Raw genomic sequence first — 21,071 nt, 5'->3', positions numbered from 1 at the left:
CACACTCTCTCTCACACACACACATGCACATTCTCTCTCTCACACACATACACATTCTCTCTCTCGCACACATACACCTTCTCTCTCTCACACACATACACATTCTCTCTCTCGCACACACACACTCTCTCTCTCTCACACACACACACACACACACTCTCTCTCTCTCACATACATAAACATTCTCTCTCTCACGCCCATACACAGTCTCTCTCTCACGCCCATACACATTCTCTCTCTCACACACCTAGACATTCTCTCTCTTGCACACATACACATTCTCTCTCTCACACACATACACATTCTCTCTCTCTCACACATACACATTCTCTCTCTCACACACATACACATTCTCTCTCTCGCACACATACACCTTCTCTCTCTCACACACATACACATTCTCTCTCTCGCACACATACACCTTCTCTCTCTCACACACATACACATTCTCTCTCTCGCACACACACACTCTCTCTCACACACACAAACACTCTCTCTCTCACATACATAAACATTCTCTCTCTCACACACATACACATTCTCTCTCTTACACACATTCTCTCTCTCACACACGTACACATTCTCTCTCTCTCACACACATACACATTTTCTCGCACACATACACATTCTCTCTCTCTCACACACATACACATTCTCTCTCTCACACACATACACATTCTTTCTCTCGTACACACACACACACACTCTCTGTCTCTCACACACACACACACTCTCTCTCTCCCACACATACACATTCTCTCTCTCACACTCACATACACATTCTCTCTCTCACACACACATACACATTCTCTCTCTCACACACATACACATTCTCTCTCTCGCACACACACACACTCTCTCTCTCACACACACACACACTCTCTCTCTCCCACACACATACACATTCTCTCTCTCGCACTCATAAACATTCACATTCTCTTTCTCACAAACATACACATTATCTTTCTCACACACACACACTCTCTCTCTCTCACACACACACACTCTCTCTCTCTCGCACACGTACACATTCCCTCTCTCTCACACACATACACATTCTCTCTCTCGCACACATACACATTCTCTCTCTCACACACATTCACATTCTCTCTCACACACACATACACATTCTCTCTCTCGCACACATACACATTCTCTCTCTCGCACACATACAGGCTCTCTCTCTCGCACACATAAACATTCTCTCTCTCACACACATACACATTCACATTCTCTCTCTCACACAAACACACACTCTCTCTCACACACATACACATTCTCTCTCACATACACACTCACACTCTTCCTCACACACACTCACACTCTTTCTCTCGCACACATACACATTCTCTCTCGCACACTTACAGATTCACTCTCTCGCACACATAAACATTCTCTCTCTCACACACATACACTTTTTCTCTCTCTCACACACATTCACATTCTCTCACACACATACACATTCTCTCTTTCTCACACACATACACATTCTCTCTCTCACAAACATACACATTTTCTCTCTCTCACACACATTCACATTCTCTCACACACATACACATTCTCTCTCTCTCTCACACATACACATTCTCTCTCTCTCACACACATACACATTCTCTCTTTCACACACACACACATTCTCTCTCTTGCACACATACACATTCTCTCTCTCGCACACATACACATTCTCTCTCTCGCAAACATACACATTCTCTCTCTCTCTCACACATACACATTCTCTCTGTCTCTCACACATACACATCCTCTCTCTCACACACACATACACATTCTCTCTCTCACACACACACATGCATTCTCTCTCTTGCACACATACACATTTTATCTCTCACACACATACACGCACATGTACAGTAGTAGTAGGTCCTTGGCTGAGATCAGTTATCTTTGTACGGATGTGGCGATGTGAAGCTGCGATGTTCCAGGAGTGTATGGCTCTGCAATATACTCGGTATCATCTTATTGACAAATCTTCTGGGGGACTCGACTTGTATCAACAATTCAGCTCTGAGGAAAGGCTGAACAAAGTTGAACTTTTCTTTGGAAATGACAGCATTTGAAGATGTTGCAGTTAAAGTTTTCTGCTTTATGATGGGAATTGTGAAAGTTGGTGCAGGAAGGATGTTCCTCCTGATCAAGAGTGCAAGTAGAAGGTGACAGTCTGTAGTTAAAAATAACTCAGGCCCTTGGTGCAAGGAATTACCAAGGAAACTGAGTAAATGGGTTCAAAGGGCACCATGCCATCTTTCTGGAGAGATGGCATTGAGGGTTCTGGGCGCAGGCTGGGGCTAATGGGAACACTGTCCTTGTCCCATCCCGAAATATGTGTGTGTATTTAGATCCAGTGAGAGATATTTGGAGCAGGAGGAGAGAAGAGGAGAAGCTTTCCTTTTGAAAGGCACCTCACCTGATGCCTGTGATGGATAAATGCCCATAGGAGCCGCTGCTTGTCGAGTCACAGTGTGGGCTATTGAAGAAGGGAAGCAGGGAATTGGGCGAAGTCCTGATCATGGTCTGGAGGTCGATACTGGTGTCGGAGAGCGGTGAGATGGCTGTGCTCCATTTCTTATTCATCTTTATTATGCTCCAAGGGCTTGGGAACCTGGAACTGAACCCTGGGGTACAGAAACAAGCAGGATGACATTAAGGTGATATCGACAGTAAGAAAGCAGCGATTGATCCCCCTCAGGGTGATCCGCAGCAAAGCAGCAACATCACAGGGAAGAAGATAGACAGTGGAGAGGAGAATTGCGGATGTGGAGGGAATTTGCCCCTCTGTTTGACAGCCCCGAGGGTGGATAATGCTGGATAGGATAGCTGATCCTCCTCAGAAGCCCTCACGCTGAATCCAAACAGGAGCGAAAACCAAACTGACGAATTAAAACAACAACAAGGGTTTACACTTCATCTTAAAACAACAAAACATCCCAAGGCACTTTCCAGAACCATTCACAAACCGAATTTAACACCAAGACACATAAAGAGATATTAAGTCAGGTGACCAAAGGCTTGGTCAAAGAGGAGAGTTTTAATGAAGGAGGAGAGTGAGGTAGAGAGGTGGAGAGGGATAGGGAGGGAATTCCAGAGCTTGGGGCCCAGACAGCTGAAGGCACGGCTGCCAATGGTGGAGCGATTAAAATCGGGGATGATCAAGAGGCCGGAATTAGTGGATCATAGAGATCTCAGAGGGTAGTGGGACTGGAGGAGGTTACAGAGATAGGGAGGGTTGTAGGGGCTGGAGGAGGTTACAGAGATAGGGAGGGTTGTAGGTGCTGGAGGAGGTTACAGAGATAGGGAGGGGTGTTGGGGGCTGGAGGAGGTTACAGAGATAGGGAGGGTTGTAGGGACTGGAGGAGGTTACAGAGATAGGGAGTGTTGTAGGGGCTGGAGGAGGTTACAGAGATAGGGAGGGCTGTAGGGGCTGGAGGAGGTTACAGAGATAGGGAGGGTTGTAGAGGCTGGAGGAGGTTACAGAGATAGGGAGGGTTGTAGGGACTGGAGGAGGTTACAGAGATAGGGAGTGTTGTAGGGGCTGGAGGAGGTTACAGAGATAGGGAGGGTTGTAGGGGCTGGAGGAGGTTACAGAGATAGGGAGGGTTGTAGAGGCTGGAGGAGGTTACAGAGATAGGGAGGGTTGTAGGGGCTGGAGGAGGTTACAGAGATAGGGAGGGTTGTGAGGCTGGAGGAGGTTACAGAGATAGGGAGGGGTGTAGTGCTGGAGGAGGTTACAGAGATAGGGAGGGTTGTAGGGACTAGAGGAGGTTACAGAGATAAGGAGTGTTGTAGGGGCTGGAGGAGGTTACAGAGATAGGGAGTGTTGTAGGGGCTGGAGGAGGTTACAGAGATAGGGAGGGTTGTAGGGGCGGGAGGAGGTTACAGAGATAGGGAGGGTTGTAGGGGCTGGAGGAGGTTACAGAGATAGGGAGGGTTGTGGGACTGTGTGAGATTTTACAGAGATAGGGAAGGTTGTAGGGGCTGGAGGAGGTTACAGAGATAGGGAGGGTTGTAGGGGCTGGAGGAGGTTACAGAGATAGGGAGAGGTGTAGGGACTGGAGGAGGTTACAGAAAAAGGGAGGGGTGTAGGGACTGGAGGAGGTTACAGAGATAGGGAGGGGTGTAGGGGCTGGAGGAGGTTACAGAGATAGGGAGGGTTGTGGGACTGTGGGAGATTTTACATAGATAGGGAGGGATGAGGCCCTGAAGGGATTTGAAGACACGAGTGAGAATGTTGGCTAGTATTTCTCACGTGTCGGTACAGACTCGATGGGCCCAAGGGCCTCTTCTGCACTGTGATTGTGTGTGATTCAGGGCCTGGTGACATCAGCCTTCACCTTTTCCTTAAGTTTGATCTGTTTTATCTGCAGTTAAAGGGCACCCCATGCGGAAGGAGGAATGGTCATGGTGAGTCCTGAGTGGAAGTTTGGTTTTTATGTGGGGATTGCGGGGGGACGGGGGGGGGTGTTGTTGGGGGGCAAAGGCCAGGAAAGTGGGGCAAGATTTGGTGGTTTTGGGTCAGGGCCCTGACAATGAGGCAATGGGATCAAATGTGGGTCCCAACCACTGAGCACCGTGTCCGATGGGCAGGGAAGGGCATTAAATGCCGGCCTCGCCAGCGATGCCCACAACCCAGAAATGATTAAGAAAAGCCAATGTAGTCAGAACCTGAGGGTAATGGGTGAATTGAACTGCATGTAACCAAGCTCTGATCATCTCATTTTATCAGTAGATTCCTGACAGTACATGGTCAGGTCATTCATATTTCACTCAGAGTCACTCCAGAGCTGGGAAATACTGCAACATCAGTGACAATCACTCCTCTCACCAACTGTTGGCAATAAACTCCAGAATGAGACACATCCTGTCAGGAAAGCTGCTGCTTCTCATTAACATACCCTCAGTGAGTGACACTGGCAGCATCCTTGCCTTTGGCTTGGCCACTTATTCCCTGAGATTGATGGATATTCTTTGTAAAGATTATGATGCAAAGCAGGAATGGCTTTTTATATGGCAAAGCTCCCTCATGGTATCTTCACTTCCCTCTTATTCCCTTTCCTCTGTTGCAGGCAAGTGACCTCTTGCTCCTTCAAGGTGCACGGAAGCCAGTGCCCCTTTTCAATCTTGCCCTCTCTTGCCTCTGTGGAGGTGAGACTCAGTATAGAGGGCAGCCTGGTAGCAGAGTGCCTGCACTGTCCAGTGCCTCAGTTTCTCCTGACTGGGGAAACTCAGCATCGACAGTGGATTCCAACAGAAACAAACAAAATCTGCTCACAATTCAATGATTTTATACATCACTATAGGGCAGATGACAGGCGATTAGAAGTCATAGTTCAGCTATGCAAAACTCTGGTTCGACAACTCTGGCAGAACTGTGCTCAGTTCTGGGCACTACACCTGAGGAAGGAAAGATCGGCCTCGGAGGGAGCACAATGTCGATTTACCAGAATGATCCCTGGACTTCAAGGGTTAAGTTATGAGGAGAGATTAAGCACAAACTAGGATTGTGTTCCCTGGAATTTAGGAGGTTAACGAGTGATTTTATCAAAGTTTTCAAGATATTAAAAGAACAGAATAGACAGAGAGAGGGAAATAATTTCCACCAGTCAGCAAGTCTAGGATGAGGGGGCAGAGACTAAGGGGATTTTATACCAGCGGATTTTACACTCCCACCAAAGTCAATGGAGTTTCGAGTGGCTGGTCACGTTTTACAGCCCCACCCCCACCATGACAGGACTGTAAAACTCCGGCCTAGTTAAAGCCAGGCCTCTCAGGACTGAAATTAGGAAACACTTCTACACACAAAGCGTGGTAGGAGCAGAAAGCTCTCTTCCTCAAATGGCCATTGACACTAGATCAATGGTTCATTTTAAAACTGAGATTGGGAGATTTTAGTAAAGGCAAAAGTGAGATGGGACAAAGGTAGGTATATGCAGATAGGTCATGGAGCTAGACATGATCTCATTGGGTGGCTGAACAGGCTTGAGGGGCTAAATGGCCTCTTCCTGTTGCGATATACAGTTAGAAAACAGCTTTTTAAATGATTTTATGTGAATATAATTTCAGGTATCAGCATTAAACACTACCAGGTCAAGTAGAACATGTGTAATATAAGCTCCCTCCAAAACGATCCATCAAACCCTCCCAGGACAGGTACAGCACGGGGTTAGATACAGAGTAAAGCTCATCCTACACTGTCCCCATCAAACACTCCCAGGACAGGTATAGCAAGGGGTTAGGTACAGAGTAAAGCTCCCTCTACACCGTCCCCATCAAACACTCCCAGGACAGGTACAGCACGGGGTTAGATACAGAGTAAATCTCCCTCTACACTGTCCCCATCAAACACTCCCAGGACAGGTACAGCACGGGGTTAGATACAGAGTAAAGCTCCCTCTACACCGTCCCCATCAAACACTCCCAGGACAGGTACAGCACGGGGTTAGATACAGAGCAAAGCTCCCTCTACACCATCCCCATCAAACACTCCCAGGGCAGGTACAGCACAGGGTTAGATAGAGAGCAAAGCTCCCTCTACACTGTCCCCATCAAACACTCCCAGAACAGGTACGGCACGGGGTTAGATACAGAGTAAAACTCCCTCTACACTGTCCCCATCAAACACTCCCAGGAGAGGTACAGCACGGGGTTAGATACAGAGTAAAGCTCGCTCTGCATTGTCTCCATCAAACACTCCCAGGACAGGTACAGCATGGGGTTAGATACAGAATAAAGCTCCCTCTACACTGTCATCTTCAAACACTTCGAGGACAGGTACAGGATGGGGTTGGATACAAAGTAAAGCTCACACTACACTGTCCCCATCAAACACCTCCAGGGCAGGTAAAGCACAGGGATATAAACAGAGTAAAGCTCCCTCTACACTGTCATTATCAAACACTCTGAGGACAGATAGAGCACGTGGTTGGATACAGAGGAAATCTCCCTCTACACAGTCACCACCAAACGCTCCCAGGACAGGTACAGCACGGGGTTAGATACAGAGTAAAGCTCCCTCTACACTGTCCCCATCAAACACTCCCTGGACAGTTACAGCACGGGGTTAGTTACAGAGTAAAGCTCCCTCTACACTGTCCCCATCAAACACTCCCAGGGCAGGTACAGCACGGGGTTAGATACAGAGTAAAGCTCCCTCTACACTGTCCCCATCAAACACTCCCAGGACAGGTACAGCACGGGGTTAGATACAGAGTAAAGCTTCCTCTACACTTTCCCCATCAAACACTCCCAGGACAGGTACAGCACGGGGTTAGATACAGAGTAAAGCTCCCTCTACACTTTCCCCATCAAACACGCCCAGGACAGGTACAGCACGGGGTTAGATACAGAGTAAAGCTCCCTCTACACTGTCCCCATCAAACACGCCCAGGACAGGTACAGCACGGGGTTAGATACAGAGTAAAGCTCCCTCTACACTGTCCCCATCAAACACTCCCAGGGCAGGTACAGCACGGGGTTAGAAAGAGAGTAAAGCTCTCTCTGCACTGTCCCCATCAAACACTCCCAGGGCAGGTACAGCAAGGGGCTAGATAGAATGTAAAGCTCTCTCCACCACGGTCCCATCAAACACTTCCAGGACAGGTACAGCACCGTGTTAGATACAGAGTAAAGCTCCCTCTACATGGGCCCATCAAACAATTCCAGGGCAGGTACAGGATAGGGTTATAAACAGAGTAAAGATCCCTCTAAACTGTCCCTATCAAACACTCCGAGAACAGATAGAGCACGGGGTTAGATACAGAGCAAAGCTCCCTCTACACTGTCCCTGTCAAACACTCCAAGGATCGGTACAGCACCGGGTTAGATACAGAGTATAGCTCCCTCTATACTGTCCCAATCAAAAAACTCCAGGGCAGGTATAGCATGGGATCAGATACAGAGTAAAGCTCTCTCAAAAATGTCCCATTAATCACTCCCAGGACAGGTACAGCACGGTGTTAGATACAGAGTAAATATCCCTCTCCAAAGTACCAATCAAGGACTCACAGCACATATACAGCATAGGTTAGATAGAGAGCAAATCTCCCTCTACAATGTCCCCATCAAACAACTCCAGGGCATATACAGCATGAGGTTAAATACAGAATAAAGCTCTCTCCACAATGTACCATTATACACTCCCTGGACAGGTACAGCACGGGGTTAGATACAGAGTAAATCTCCCTCTACACTGTCCCCAACAAACAACTCCAGGGCAGGTACAGCACAGGGTTAGATACAGAGTAAATCTCTCTCCACAATGTCCCATTAAACACTCCAGGGACAGGTACAGTATGGCTTTAGATACAGAGTAAAGATCCCTCTACACTGTCCCCATCAAACAACTCCAGGGCAGGTACAGCACAGGGTTAGATACAGAGCAAATATCCCTCTCCAAAGTCCAAATCAAAGACTCCCAGCACATTTACAGCATGGGTTAGATACAGAGTAAAGATCCCTCTACACTGTCTCCATCAAACAACTCCAGGGCAGGTACAGCACAGGGTTAGATACAGAGTAAATCTCTCTCCACAATGTCCCATTAAACACTCCAGGGACAGGTACAGTATGGCTTTAGATACAGAGTAAAGATCCCTCTACACTGTCCCCATCAAACAACTCCAGGGCAGGTACAGCACAGGGTTAGATACAGAGCAAATATCCTTCTCCAAAGTCCAAATCAAAGACTCCCAGCACATTTACAGCATGGGTTAGATACAGAGTAAAGATCCCTCTACACTGTCTCCATCAAACAACTCTTGGTCAGGTACAGCACAGGGTTAGATACAGAGCAAATATCCCTCTCCAAAGTCCAAATCAAAGACTCCCAGCACATTTACAGCATGGGTTAGATACACAGTAAAGATCCCTCTACACTGTCCCAATCAAAAAACTCCAGGGCAGGTACAGCACGGGGTTAGATACAGAGTAAAGCTCTCTCCACAATGACCCATTAAACACTCCCAGGACAGCTACAGCACGGTGTTAGATACAGAGTAAATATCCCACTCCAAAGTCCAAATCAAAGACTCCCAGCACATTTACAGCATGGGTTAGATACAGAGTAAAGATCCATCTACACTGTCCCCATCAAACGCTCTCTGGACAGGTACAGGACGGGCTTAAATACAAAGTAAAGCTCCCTATACACTTTCGCCATCAAACACCTTCAGGGCATGTACAGCACGGGGTTAGATACCGAGCAAAGCTCTATCTACACTGTCTCTATCAAGCACTCCCAGGGCATTTGCAGCTCAGGATTAGATACAGAGTAAAGCTCGCTCTACACTGTCCCCACTAAACACTCCCAGGACAGGTACAGCAAGGGGTAAGATACAGAGTAAAGCTCCATCTACACTGGCCCATCAAACACTTCCAGGGCAGGTACAGCCTAAGGTTATATACAGAGTAAAGCTCTCTGTGCATTGTCCCTGTCAAACACTCCGAGGAGAGATAGAGCATGGGGTTAGAAACAGAGCAAAGCTCCCTCTACACTGACTCCATCAAACACTCCCAGGGCAGTTACAACACGGGGTTAGATACAGAGTAAAGCTTCCTCTACACTGTCCCCATCAAACACTCCCAGGAGAGGTACAGCACGGGGTTAGACACAGAGTAAAGCTCACTCTACACTGTCCCCATCAAACACTCCCAGGGCAGGTACAGCACGGGGTTAGATACAGAGCAAAGATCCCTCTACACTGTCCCTATCAAACACTCCCAGGACAGGTACAGCACGGGGTTAGATACAGAGAAGAGCTCCCTCTACACCATCCCCACCTAACAACTCCAGGGCAGGCACAGCACGGGTTTAGATACAGAGCAAAGATCTCTCTTAACTGTCCCCATCAAACACCCCTGGAAAGGTACAGCATGGGTTTAGATACAGAGTAAAGCTCTCTCCACAATGTCCCATTTAACACACCCAGGACAGGTACTGCACGGGGTTAGAGATAGAGCAAAGCTTCCTCTGCACCTTCCCATCAAACACTCCCAGGACAGGTACAGCACGGGGTTAGAAACAGAGTAAAGCTCTCTCTACACTGTCCTCATCAAACACTCCCAGGACAGGTACAGCACGGAGTTAGATACAGAGTAAAGATCCCTCTACACTGTCCCCATCAAACACTCCCCGGACAGGTACAGCACGGAGTTAGATACAGAGTAAAGCTCCCTCTACACTGTCCCCATCAAACAACTCCAGGGCAGGTACAGCACAGGGTTAGATACAGAGCAAATATCCTTCTCCAAAGTCCAAATCAAAGACTCCCAGCACATTTACAGCATGGGTTAGATACAGAGCAAAGATCCATCTACACTGTCCCCATCAAACACTCCCAGGACAGGTACAACAAGGGGTTAGATACAGAGTAAATATCCCACTCCAAAGACCAAATCAAAGATTCCCATACATTTACAGCATGGGTTAGATACAGAGCAAAGCTACCTCTACACTGTCCCCATCAAACACTCCAGTGAAAAGTACAGCACGGGGTTAGATACAGAGTAAAGCTACCTCTACAGTGTCCCCATCAAACACTCCCAGGACAGGTACAGCACGGGGTTAGATACAGAGTAAAGCTCCCTCTACACTGTCCCCATCAAACCGTCCCAGGGCAGGTACAGCACGGGGTTAGATACAGAGTTATGCTCCTCCTACACTGTTGCCATCAAACCCTCCCAGGACAGGTACAGCACGGGGTTAGATACAGAATAAAGCTCCGTCTACACTGTCCCCATTAAACAACTCCAGAGCAGGTACAGCACAGGGTTAGATACAGAGTAAATATCCCACTCCAAAGTCCAAATCAAAGACTCCCAGCACATTTACAGCATGGGTTAGATACAGAGCAAAGCTCCCTCTACACTGTCGACATCAAATACTCCCTGGACAGGTAGAGCATGAGGTTAGATACAGAGTAAAGCTCCCTCTACACTGTCCCGATCAAACACTCCCAGGACAGGGACAGCACGGGGTTAGATACAGAGTAAAACTCCCTCTACACTGTTGCCATCAAACAATCCCAGGACAGGTACAGTACGGGGTTAGATACAGAGTAAAACTCCCTCTACACTGTTGCCATCAAACAGTCCCAGGACAGGTACAGCACGGGGTTATATACAGAGTAAAGCTCCCTCGACACTGTCCCCATCAAACACTCCCAGGGCAGGTACAGCACGGGGTTAGATACAGAGTAAAGCTACGTCTACACTCTCCCCATCAAACACTCCCGGGACAGGTACAACACGGAGTTAGATACAGAGTAAAACTCCCTCTACACTCTCCCCATCAAACACTCCCAGGACAGGTACATCGCGGGGTTAGACAGAGAGCAAAGCTCCCTCTACACTGTCCCTATCAAACACGCCGAGGACAGATAGAGAACGGGGTTAGAAACAGAGCAAAGTTCCCTCTACACTGACTCCATCAAACACTCCCAGGACAGGTACAGCACGGGGTTAGATACAGAGTAAAGCTGTCTCCACACTGTCCCATTAAACACTTCTAGGACAGCTACAGCATGGTGTTAGGTACAGAGTAAATCTCCCACTACACTGTCCCCATCAAACAATCCCAGGACAGGTACAGCACGGAGTTAGATACAGAGTAAAGCTGTCTCCACACTGTCCCATTAAACACTTCTAGGACAGCTACAGCATGGTGTTAGGTACAGAGTAAATCTCCCACTACAATGTCCCCATCAAACAATCCCAGGACAGGTACAGCACAGGTTTAGATAGCGAGCAAAGCTCCATCTACACTGGCCCATCAACCAAATCCAGGGCAGTTAGAGCAAAGGGTTATAAACAGAGTAAATCTCCCTCTACACTGTCCCAATCAAACGCTACAAGGACAAGTAGAGCACGGGTTTAGATACAGAGTAAAGCTCTCACTACACTGTCCCCATCAAACATTCCCAGGACAGGTACAGCACGGGGTTAGATACAGAGCAAAGATCCCTCTACACTGTCCCAATCAAAAACACCAAGCACAGGTACAGCATGGGGTTAGAAAGAGAGTAAAGATCCTTCTACACTGTCCCTATCAAACACTCCCAGGACAGGTACAGCAAGCGTTTAGATACAGATTAAATATCCCACTCCAAAGTCCAAATCAAAGACTCCCAAACATTTACAGCATGGGATCTATACAGAGCAAAGCTCCCTCTACACTCTCCCCATCAAACACTCCCTGGACAGGTACAGCACGGGAATAGATGCAGAATCAAGCTCCCTCTACACTGTCCCCAAGAAACACTACAACGAAAGGTACAGCACAGGGTTAGATACAGAGTAAAGCTCCCTCTACAATGTCCCCATCAAACAACTCCAGGGCATATACAGCATGAGGTTAAATACAGAATAAAGCTCTCTCCACAATGTACCATTATACACTCCCTGGACAGGTACAGCACGGGGTTAGATACAGAGTAAATCTCCCTCTACACTGTCCCCAACAAACAACTCCAGGGCAGGTACAGCACAGGGTTAGATACAGAGTAAATCTCTCTCCACAATGTCCCATTAAACACTCCAGGGACAGGTACAGTATGGCTTTAGATACAGAGTAAAGATCCCTCTACACTGTCCCCATCAAACAACTCCAGGGCAGGTACAGCACAGGGTTAGATACAGAGCAAATATCCCTCTCCAAAGTCCAAATCAAAGACTCCCAGCACATTTACAGCATGGGTTAGATACAGAGTAAAGATCCCTCTACACTGTCTCCATCAAACAACTCCAGGGCAGGTACAGCACAGGGTTAGATACAGAGTAAATCTCTCTCCACAATGTCCCATTAAACACTCCAGGGACAGGTACAGTATGGCTTTAGATACAGAGTAAAGATCCCTCTACACTGTCCCCATCAAACAACTCCAGGGCAGGTACAGCACAGGGTTAGATACAGAGCAAATATCCTTCTCCAAAGTCCAAATCAAAGACTCCCAGCACATTTACAGCATGGGTTAGATACAGAGTAAAGATCCCTCTACACTGTCTCCATCAAACAACTCTTGGTCAGGTACAGCACAGGGTTAGATACAGAGCAAATATCCCTCTCCAAAGTCCAAATCAAAGACTCCCAGCACATTTACAGCATGGGTTAGATACACAGTAAAGATCCCTCTACACTGTCCCAATCAAAAAACTCCAGGGCAGGTACAGCACGGGGTTAGATACAGAGTAAAGCTCTCTCCACAATGACCCATTAAACACTCCCAGGACAGCTACAGCACGGTGTTAGATACAGAGTAAATATCCCACTCCAAAGTCCAAATCAAAGACTCCCAGCACATTTACAGCATGGGTTAGATACAGAGTAAAGATCCATCTACACTGTCCCCATCAAACGCTCTCTGGACAGGTACAGGACGGGCTTAAATACAAAGTAAAGCTCCCTATACACTTTCGCCATCAAACACCTTCAGGGCATGTACAGCACGGGGTTAGATACCGAGCAAAGCTCTATCTACACTGTCTCTATCAAGCACTCCCAGGGCATTTGCAGCTCAGGATTAGATACAGAGTAAAGCTCGCTCTACACTGTCCCCACTAAACACTCCCAGGACAGGTACAGCAAGGGGTAAGATACAGAGTAAAGCTCCATCTACACTGGCCCATCAAACACTTCCAGGGCAGGTACAGCCTAAGGTTATATACAGAGTAAAGCTCTCTGTGCATTGTCCCTGTCAAACACTCCGAGGAGAGATAGAGCATGGGGTTAGAAACAGAGCAAAGCTCCCTCTACACTGACTCCATCAAACACTCCCAGGGCAGTTACAACACGGGGTTAGATACAGAGTAAAGCTTCCTCTACACTGTCCCCATCAAACACTCCCAGGAGAGGTACAGCACGGGGTTAGACACAGAGTAAAGCTCACTCTACACTGTCCCCATCAAACACTCCCAGGGCAGGTACAGCACGGGGTTAGATACAGAGCAAAGATCCCTCTACACTGTCCCTATCAAACACTCCCAGGACAGGTACAGCACGGGGTTAGATACAGAGAAGAGCTCCCTCTACACCATCCCCACCTAACAACTCCAGGGCAGGCACAGCACGGGTTTAGATACAGAGCAAAGATCTCTCTTAACTGTCCCCATCAAACACCCCTGGAAAGGTACAGCATGGGTTTAGATACAGAGTAAAGCTCTCTCCACAATGTCCCATTTAACACACCCAGGACAGGTACTGCACGGGGTTAGAGATAGAGCAAAGCTTCCTCTGCACCTTCCCATCAAACACTCCCAGGACAGGTACAGCACGGGGTTAGAAACAGAGTAAAGCTCTCTCTACACTGTCCTCATCAAACACTCCCAGGACAGGTACAGCACGGAGTTAGATACAGAGTAAAGATCCCTCTACACTGTCCCCATCAAACACTCCCCGGACAGGTACAGCACGGAGTTAGATACAGAGTAAAGCTCCCTCTACACTGTCCCCATCAAACAACTCCAGGGCAGGTACAGCACAGGGTTAGATACAGAGCAAATATCCTTCTCCAAAGTCCAAATCAAAGACTCCCAGCACATTTACAGCATGGGTTAGATACAGAGCAAAGCTCCCTCTACACTGTCGACATCAAATACTCCCTGGACAGGTAGAGCATGAGGTTAGATACAGAGTAAAGCTCCCTCTACACTGTCCCGATCAAACACTCCCAGGACAGGGACAGCACGGGGTTAGATACAGAGTAAAACTCCCTCTACACTGTTGCCATCAAACAATCCCAGGACAGGTACAGTACGGGGTTAGATACAGAGTAAAACTCCCTCTACACTGTTGCCATCAAACAGTCCCAGGACAGGTACAGCACGGGGTTATATACAGAGTAAAGCTCCCTCGACACTGTCCCCATCAAACACTCCCAGGGCAGGTACAGCACGGGGTTAGATACAGAGTAAAGCTACGTCTACACTCTCCCCATCAAACACTCCCGGGACAGGTACAACACGGAGTTAGATACAGAGTAAAACTCCCTCTACACTCTCCCCATCAAACACTCCCAGGACAGGTACATCGCGGGGTTAGACAGAGAGCAAAGCTCCCTCTACACTGTCCCTATCAAACACGCCGAGGACAGATAGAGAACGGGGTTAGAAACAGAGCAAAGTTCCCTCTACACTGACTCCATCAAACACTCCCAGGACAGGTACAGCACGGGGTTAGATACAGAGTAAAGCTGTCTCCACACTGTCCCATTAAACACTTCTAGGACAGCTACAGCATGGTGTTAGGTACAGAGTAAATCTCCCACTACACTGTCCCCATCAAACAATCCCAGGACAGGTACAGCACGGAGTTAGATACAGAGTAAAGCTGTCTCCACACTGTCCCATTAAACACTTCTAGGACAGCTACAGCATGGTGTTAGGTACAGAGTAAATCTCCCACTACAATGTCCCCATCAAACAATCCCAGGACAGGTACAGCACAGGTTTAGATAGCGAGCAAAGCTCCATCTACACTGGCCCATCAACCAAATCCAGGGCAGTTAGAGCAAAGGGTTATAAACAGAGTAAATCTCCCTCTACACTGTCCCAATCAAACGCTACAAGGACAAGTAGAGCACGGGTTTAGATACAGAGTAAAGCTCTCACTACACTGTCCCCATCAAACATTCCCAGGACAGGTACAGCACGGGGTTAGATACAGAGCAAAGATCCCTCTACACTGTCCCAATCAAAAACACCAAGCACAGGTACAGCATGGGGTTAGAAAGAGAGTAAAGATCCTTCTACACTGTCCCTATCAAACACTCCCAGGACAGGTACAGCAAGCGTTTAGATACAGATTAAATATCCCACTCCAAAGTCCAAATCAAAGACTCCCAAACATTTACAGCATGGGATCTATACAGAGCAAAGCTCCCTCTACACTCTCCCCATCAAACACTCCCTGGACAGGTACAGCACGGGAATAGATGCAGAATCAAGCTCCCTCTACACTGTCCCCAAGAAACACTACAACGAAAGGTACAGCACAGGGTTAGATACAGAGTAAAGCTCCCTCTACAATGTCCCCATCAAACAACTCCAGGGCATATACAGCATGAGGTTAAATACAGAATAAAGCTCTCTCCACAATGTACCATTATACACTCCCTGGACAGGTACAGCACGGGGTTAGATACAGAGTAAATCTCCCTCTACACTGTCCCCAACAAACAACTCCAGGGCAGGTACAGCACAGGGTTAGATACAGAGTAAATCTCTCTCCACAATGTCCCATTAAACACTCCAGGGACAGGTACAGTATGGCTTTAGATACAGAGTAAAGATCCCTCTACACTGTCCCCATCAAACAACTCCAGGGCAGGTACAGCACAGGGTTAGATACAGAGCAAATATCCCTCTCCAAAGTCCAAATCAAAGACTCCCAGCACATTTACAGCATGGGTTAGATACAGAGTAAAGATCCCTCTACACTGTCTCCATCAAACAACTCCAGGGCAGGTACAGCACAGGGTTAGATACAGAGTAAATCTCTCTCCACAATGTCCCATTAAACACTCCAGGGACAGGTACAGTATGGCTTTAGATACAGAGTAAAGATCCCTCTACACTGTCCCCATCAAACAACTCCAGGGCAGGTACAGCACAGGGTTAGATACAGAGCAAATATCCTTCTCCAAAGTCCAAATCAAAGACTCCCAGCACATTTACAGCATGGGTTAGATACAGAGTAAAGATCCCTCTACACTGTCTCCATCAAACAACTCTTGGTCAGGTACAGCACAGGGTTAGATACAGAGCAAATATCCCTCTCCAAAGTCCAAATCAAAGACTCCCAGCACATTTACAGCATGGGTTAGATACACAGTAAAGATCCCTCTACACTGTCCCAATCAAAAAACTCCAGGGCAGGTACAGCACGGGGTTAGATACAGAGTAAAGCTCTCTCCACAATGACCCATTAAACACTCCCAGGACAGCTACAGCACGGTGTTAGATACAGAGTAAATATCCCACTCCAAAGTCCAAATCAAAGACTCCCAGCACATTTACAGCATGGGTTAGATACAGAGTAAAGATCCATCTACACTGTCCCCATCAAACGCTCTCTGGACAGGTACAGGACGGGCTTAAATACAAAGTAAAGCTCCCTATACACTTTCGCCATCAAACACCTTCAGGGCATGTACAGCACGGGGTTAGATACCGAGCAAAGCTCTATCTACACTGTCTCTATCAAGCACTCCCAGGGCATTTGCAGCTCAGGATTAGATACAGAGTAAAGCTCGCTCTACACTGTCCCCACTAAACACTCCCAGGACAGGTACAGCAAGGGGTAAGATACAGAGTAAAGCTCCATCTACACTGGCCCATCAAACACTTCCAGGGCAGGTACAGCCTAAGGTTATATACAGAGTAAAGCTCTCTGTGCATTGTCCCTGTCAAACACTCCGAGGAGAGATAGAGCATGGGGTTAGAAACAGAGCAAAGCTCCCTCTACACTGACTCCATCAAACACTCCCAGGGCAGTTACAACACGGGGTTAGATACAGAGTAAAGCTTCCTCTACACTGTCCCCATCAAACACTCCCAGGAGAGGTACAGCACGGGGTTAGACACAGAGTAAAGCTCACTCTACACTGTCCCCATCAAACACTCCCAGGGCAGGTACAGCACGGGGTTAGATACAGAGCAAAGATCCCTCTACACTGTCCCTATCAAACACTCCCAGGACAGGTACAGCACGGGGTTAGATACAGAGAAGAGCTCCCTCTACACCATCCCCACCTAACAACTCCAGGGCAGGCACAGCACGGGTTTAGATACAGAGCAAAGATCTCTCTTAACTGTCCCCATCAAACACCCCTGGAAAGGTACAGCATGGGTTTAGATACAGAGTAAAGCTCTCTCCACAATGTCCCATTTAACACACCCAGGACAGGTACTGCACGGGGTTAGAGATAGAGCAAAGCTTCCTCTGCACCTTCCCATCAAACACTCCCAGGACAGGTACAGCACGGGGTTAGAAACAGAGTAAAGCTCTCTCTACACTGTCCTCATCAAACACTCCCAGGACAGGTACAGCACGGAGTTAGATACAGAGTAAAGATCCCTCTACACTGTCCCCATCAAACACTCCCCGGACAGGTACAGCACGGGGTTAGAAACAGAGTAAAGCTCTCTCTACACTGTCCCCATCAAACACTCCCAGGACAGGTACAGCACGGTGTTAGATACAGAGTAAAGCTCCCTCTACACTGTCACCATCAAAGAATCCTAGCACATGTACAGCACGGGGTTAGATACATTATAAAGTTCCCTCTACACTGTCCCCATCAAACACTCCCAGGACAGGTGCAACATGGGGTTAGCTACAGAGTAAAGCTCCCTCTACACTGTCCCCATCAAACACTCCCTGGATAGGTACAGCACGGTGTTAAATACAGAGTAAATCTCGCTCTACAATGTCCCCATCAACACTCCCAGGACAGGTACAGCACGGGGTTAGATACAGAGTAAAGCTCCCTCTACTCCGTCCCCATCAAACACTCCCAGGACAGGTACAGCATGGGGTCAGATACAGAGTAAATCTCCCTCTACACTGTCCCCATCAAACACTCCCAGGACAGGTACAGCACAGGGTTAGATACAGAGTAAAGCTCCCTCTACACTGTCCCCATCAATCACTCCCAGGACAGGTACAGCATGGTGTTACATACAGTGTAAAGCTCCCTCTGCACCGTCCCCATCAGGCATTCCCAGGACAGGTACAGCACGGGGTTAGATACAGAGTATAGCTCCCTCTACACTGTCCCCAACAAACCCTCCCAGGACAGGTACAGCACGGGGTTAGGTACAGAGTAAAGCTCCCTCTACACCGTCCCCATCAGGCACTCCCAGGGCAGGTACAGCACGGGGTTAGGTACAGAGTAAAGTTCTTGTACCCCACTAAGGGGTCTGTCTGCCTGCATCTCTACTCACAGTGAGATAAATAGCTGCTGATGGATATTGGAGTCAGAGTCAGCACGTTACCAAAGGAGGGAGATGAAATGAGCCTGTTTAATGTAAGAGGTATCAGTGAGTGAAATGTATACTGACCGTCTTGTGTGGCCACTCCACAGCACACTGGATTGGAGGGGCCGTGCCCTTGGTCTAGCTTGAGACCCTGGTCTACATGCTGGCTCTGGAGGTGTTGCATGCTATTGAGCAGTGGCTGGCTATCCCTGCCCTGGCTCTGAGCAGGAGACATGCTGACGAGGGATACATCTGGGAAAGCAGGACGCTCTGAGGGAACAAATCTGATCAAAGGAAAAACAGAACAATTAAAGCCACCAGCAAAATCAGTCCCAAATGAAATTGTACAAATTTTGAAGCTTTAATCTCCTGTCAGTGTTGCTGATGGCACTCGCCACTCTAGCCTTATGAAGCAGTAAATTTGCGCGTTTTGCATTGATGGACACCTGCTCTGTATCCCCACATTATCTCCTTTACTCCTGTGATACACCTTCATGCACAGACTGGGGACCTGGGGCTTCCTTCTGCTGGTTAAGCAGCATTTCAAAGCAAACAGGCTGACTTGCCTAGCTGCAGCTTTGTCCGCACTTTGCGCTAATTGCCCACAATTGAAGCCAGAGTAAAATCAGCAAAAGCTGCCGAGGGAGAGGCCAGGAAGAGTACGAGGGACTGGCCAAGCTGAAACTTCCCAGACCACGGCAATGTCGGAATGGAGGGAAGTGTCCGTTCACTGGGTATGGAGGAGGAGGAGGAGGAGATAGGGGAGGGGGGGGTAGGAGGAGGAGGAGGACGAAGGATGGGTAAAAGTGAGGAGGGTAGTGGATGAAGAAATAGTATGAGAATGAGGATTCAAGGTGTTAAATCACATGCACACCAACCCAATGGGAGTGCCAAAGACACACCAGCAGTCAGATCACACAGAGGATATTGCTGGGGTTATTGAGCAGAATCCCCAGTTTAAAACGATGATCCATCATATTTGCACATTCATTGCCAACAGAGCCATATTTGTATGAGTAATATTACATTTGCCTTTCTCACTAGATTCCGATACAGTGCTGCATCTCAACCTCAAAGGGATGAGTGGGTGCACTGATCAGTTCTTCACTGTGTGAGTCAGCACTGAGCGCTGAATGCAGACAGCCAATGTTGAAGAACAGGAGGGTCTGAAGAAAAGTTCTGAACAAGCTTTGCAATTTGGTCCTTACTGAGTTAGCTGGTCCCAACCAAAGCAGCAGTTAAGTTGGTGCAAATGCTTTCACATCCCTCGAGCAGGGAGTTCTCTCTCAGACAGAGTGGACATGTGTTCACTTAAATTGTGTACGTGTACACATTGTGTGTGTGTGTGTATTTACATTATGTGTGTAAATGTATATTGTGTGCATGCAAGTGTATTGTATACATATACACTATGTGTGTACATTTACATTATGCATGCACACATATATTTTGTGTCTGTATGCATCTACATTGTGTATGAATGTTGTGTGTGTGCACATGTATGTCCTGTGTATGTGTGTGTACATTGTGTGCATGCACAATGTGTGTACGCATATATATTGTGCATGTGTATACACATACATTGTGTATGCACGCATGTACATTGTGTGTATGTATATTGCAGGTGAACTCATGCATATTCTGTGTGTGTATGAAAATTGTGCATACATGTGTACATGTGCTTCAAGTGTATACATATATATGTGCATTGCGTACATGTACATTGTGTGTGCAAGTATGTTGAGTGTGTGTGCATGTGCATTGTGTGTATTTATATTTGTACAATGTGTGTGTAAGCCCATTCAGTGTGAATACATGCATGTTGCATTTACATGTACATTGTGTAGCTGTACATTGTGTGCATGCATGTACATTGTGTATACATACACATTGTGTATACATGCATGTTGTATTTACATGTTCATTGTGTGCGTTCATGTACATTGTGTGTATAAACATGTACATTATGTGTGTATACATGCACATAGTATGTGTACACATGGTGTGTGTACATTTGTACATTTTGTGTGTATAAATGTACATTGTGTGTGTATACATGGTGTGTGTACATATGTACATTTTGTGTGTAT

At 47.4% G+C, this 21,071-nt stretch overlaps 1 protein-coding gene across 1 annotated transcript in view; it reads right to left on the bottom strand.

Annotated features, from left to right (window-relative positions):
• Positions 1 to 2,422: 2,422 nt before the first annotated feature.
• Positions 2,423 to 21,071, bottom strand: part of LOC121275111 (zinc finger protein GLI2-like) — a gene marked incomplete at both ends in the record, with an annotated part of 298,602 nt that continues 279,953 nt past the window's right edge. Inside the window, 2 exons of the mRNA XM_041182525.1 lie at positions 2,423 to 2,630; positions 19,066 to 19,265. Coding sequence (XP_041038459.1) covers positions 2,423 to 2,630; positions 19,066 to 19,265 — 408 coding nt within the window. The remainder of the gene's footprint in view (positions 2,631 to 19,065; positions 19,266 to 21,071) is intronic.

This window comes from Carcharodon carcharias (assembly GCF_017639515.1).
Source record: "Carcharodon carcharias isolate sCarCar2 chromosome X unlocalized genomic scaffold, sCarCar2.pri SUPER_X_unloc_9, whole genome shotgun sequence".
Classification (NCBI taxonomy): Eukaryota; Metazoa; Chordata; class Chondrichthyes; order Lamniformes; family Lamnidae; genus Carcharodon; species Carcharodon carcharias.
Note: the sequence above shows the minus strand (reverse complement) of the source record. Positions and strands in the feature narration are given on the sequence as shown.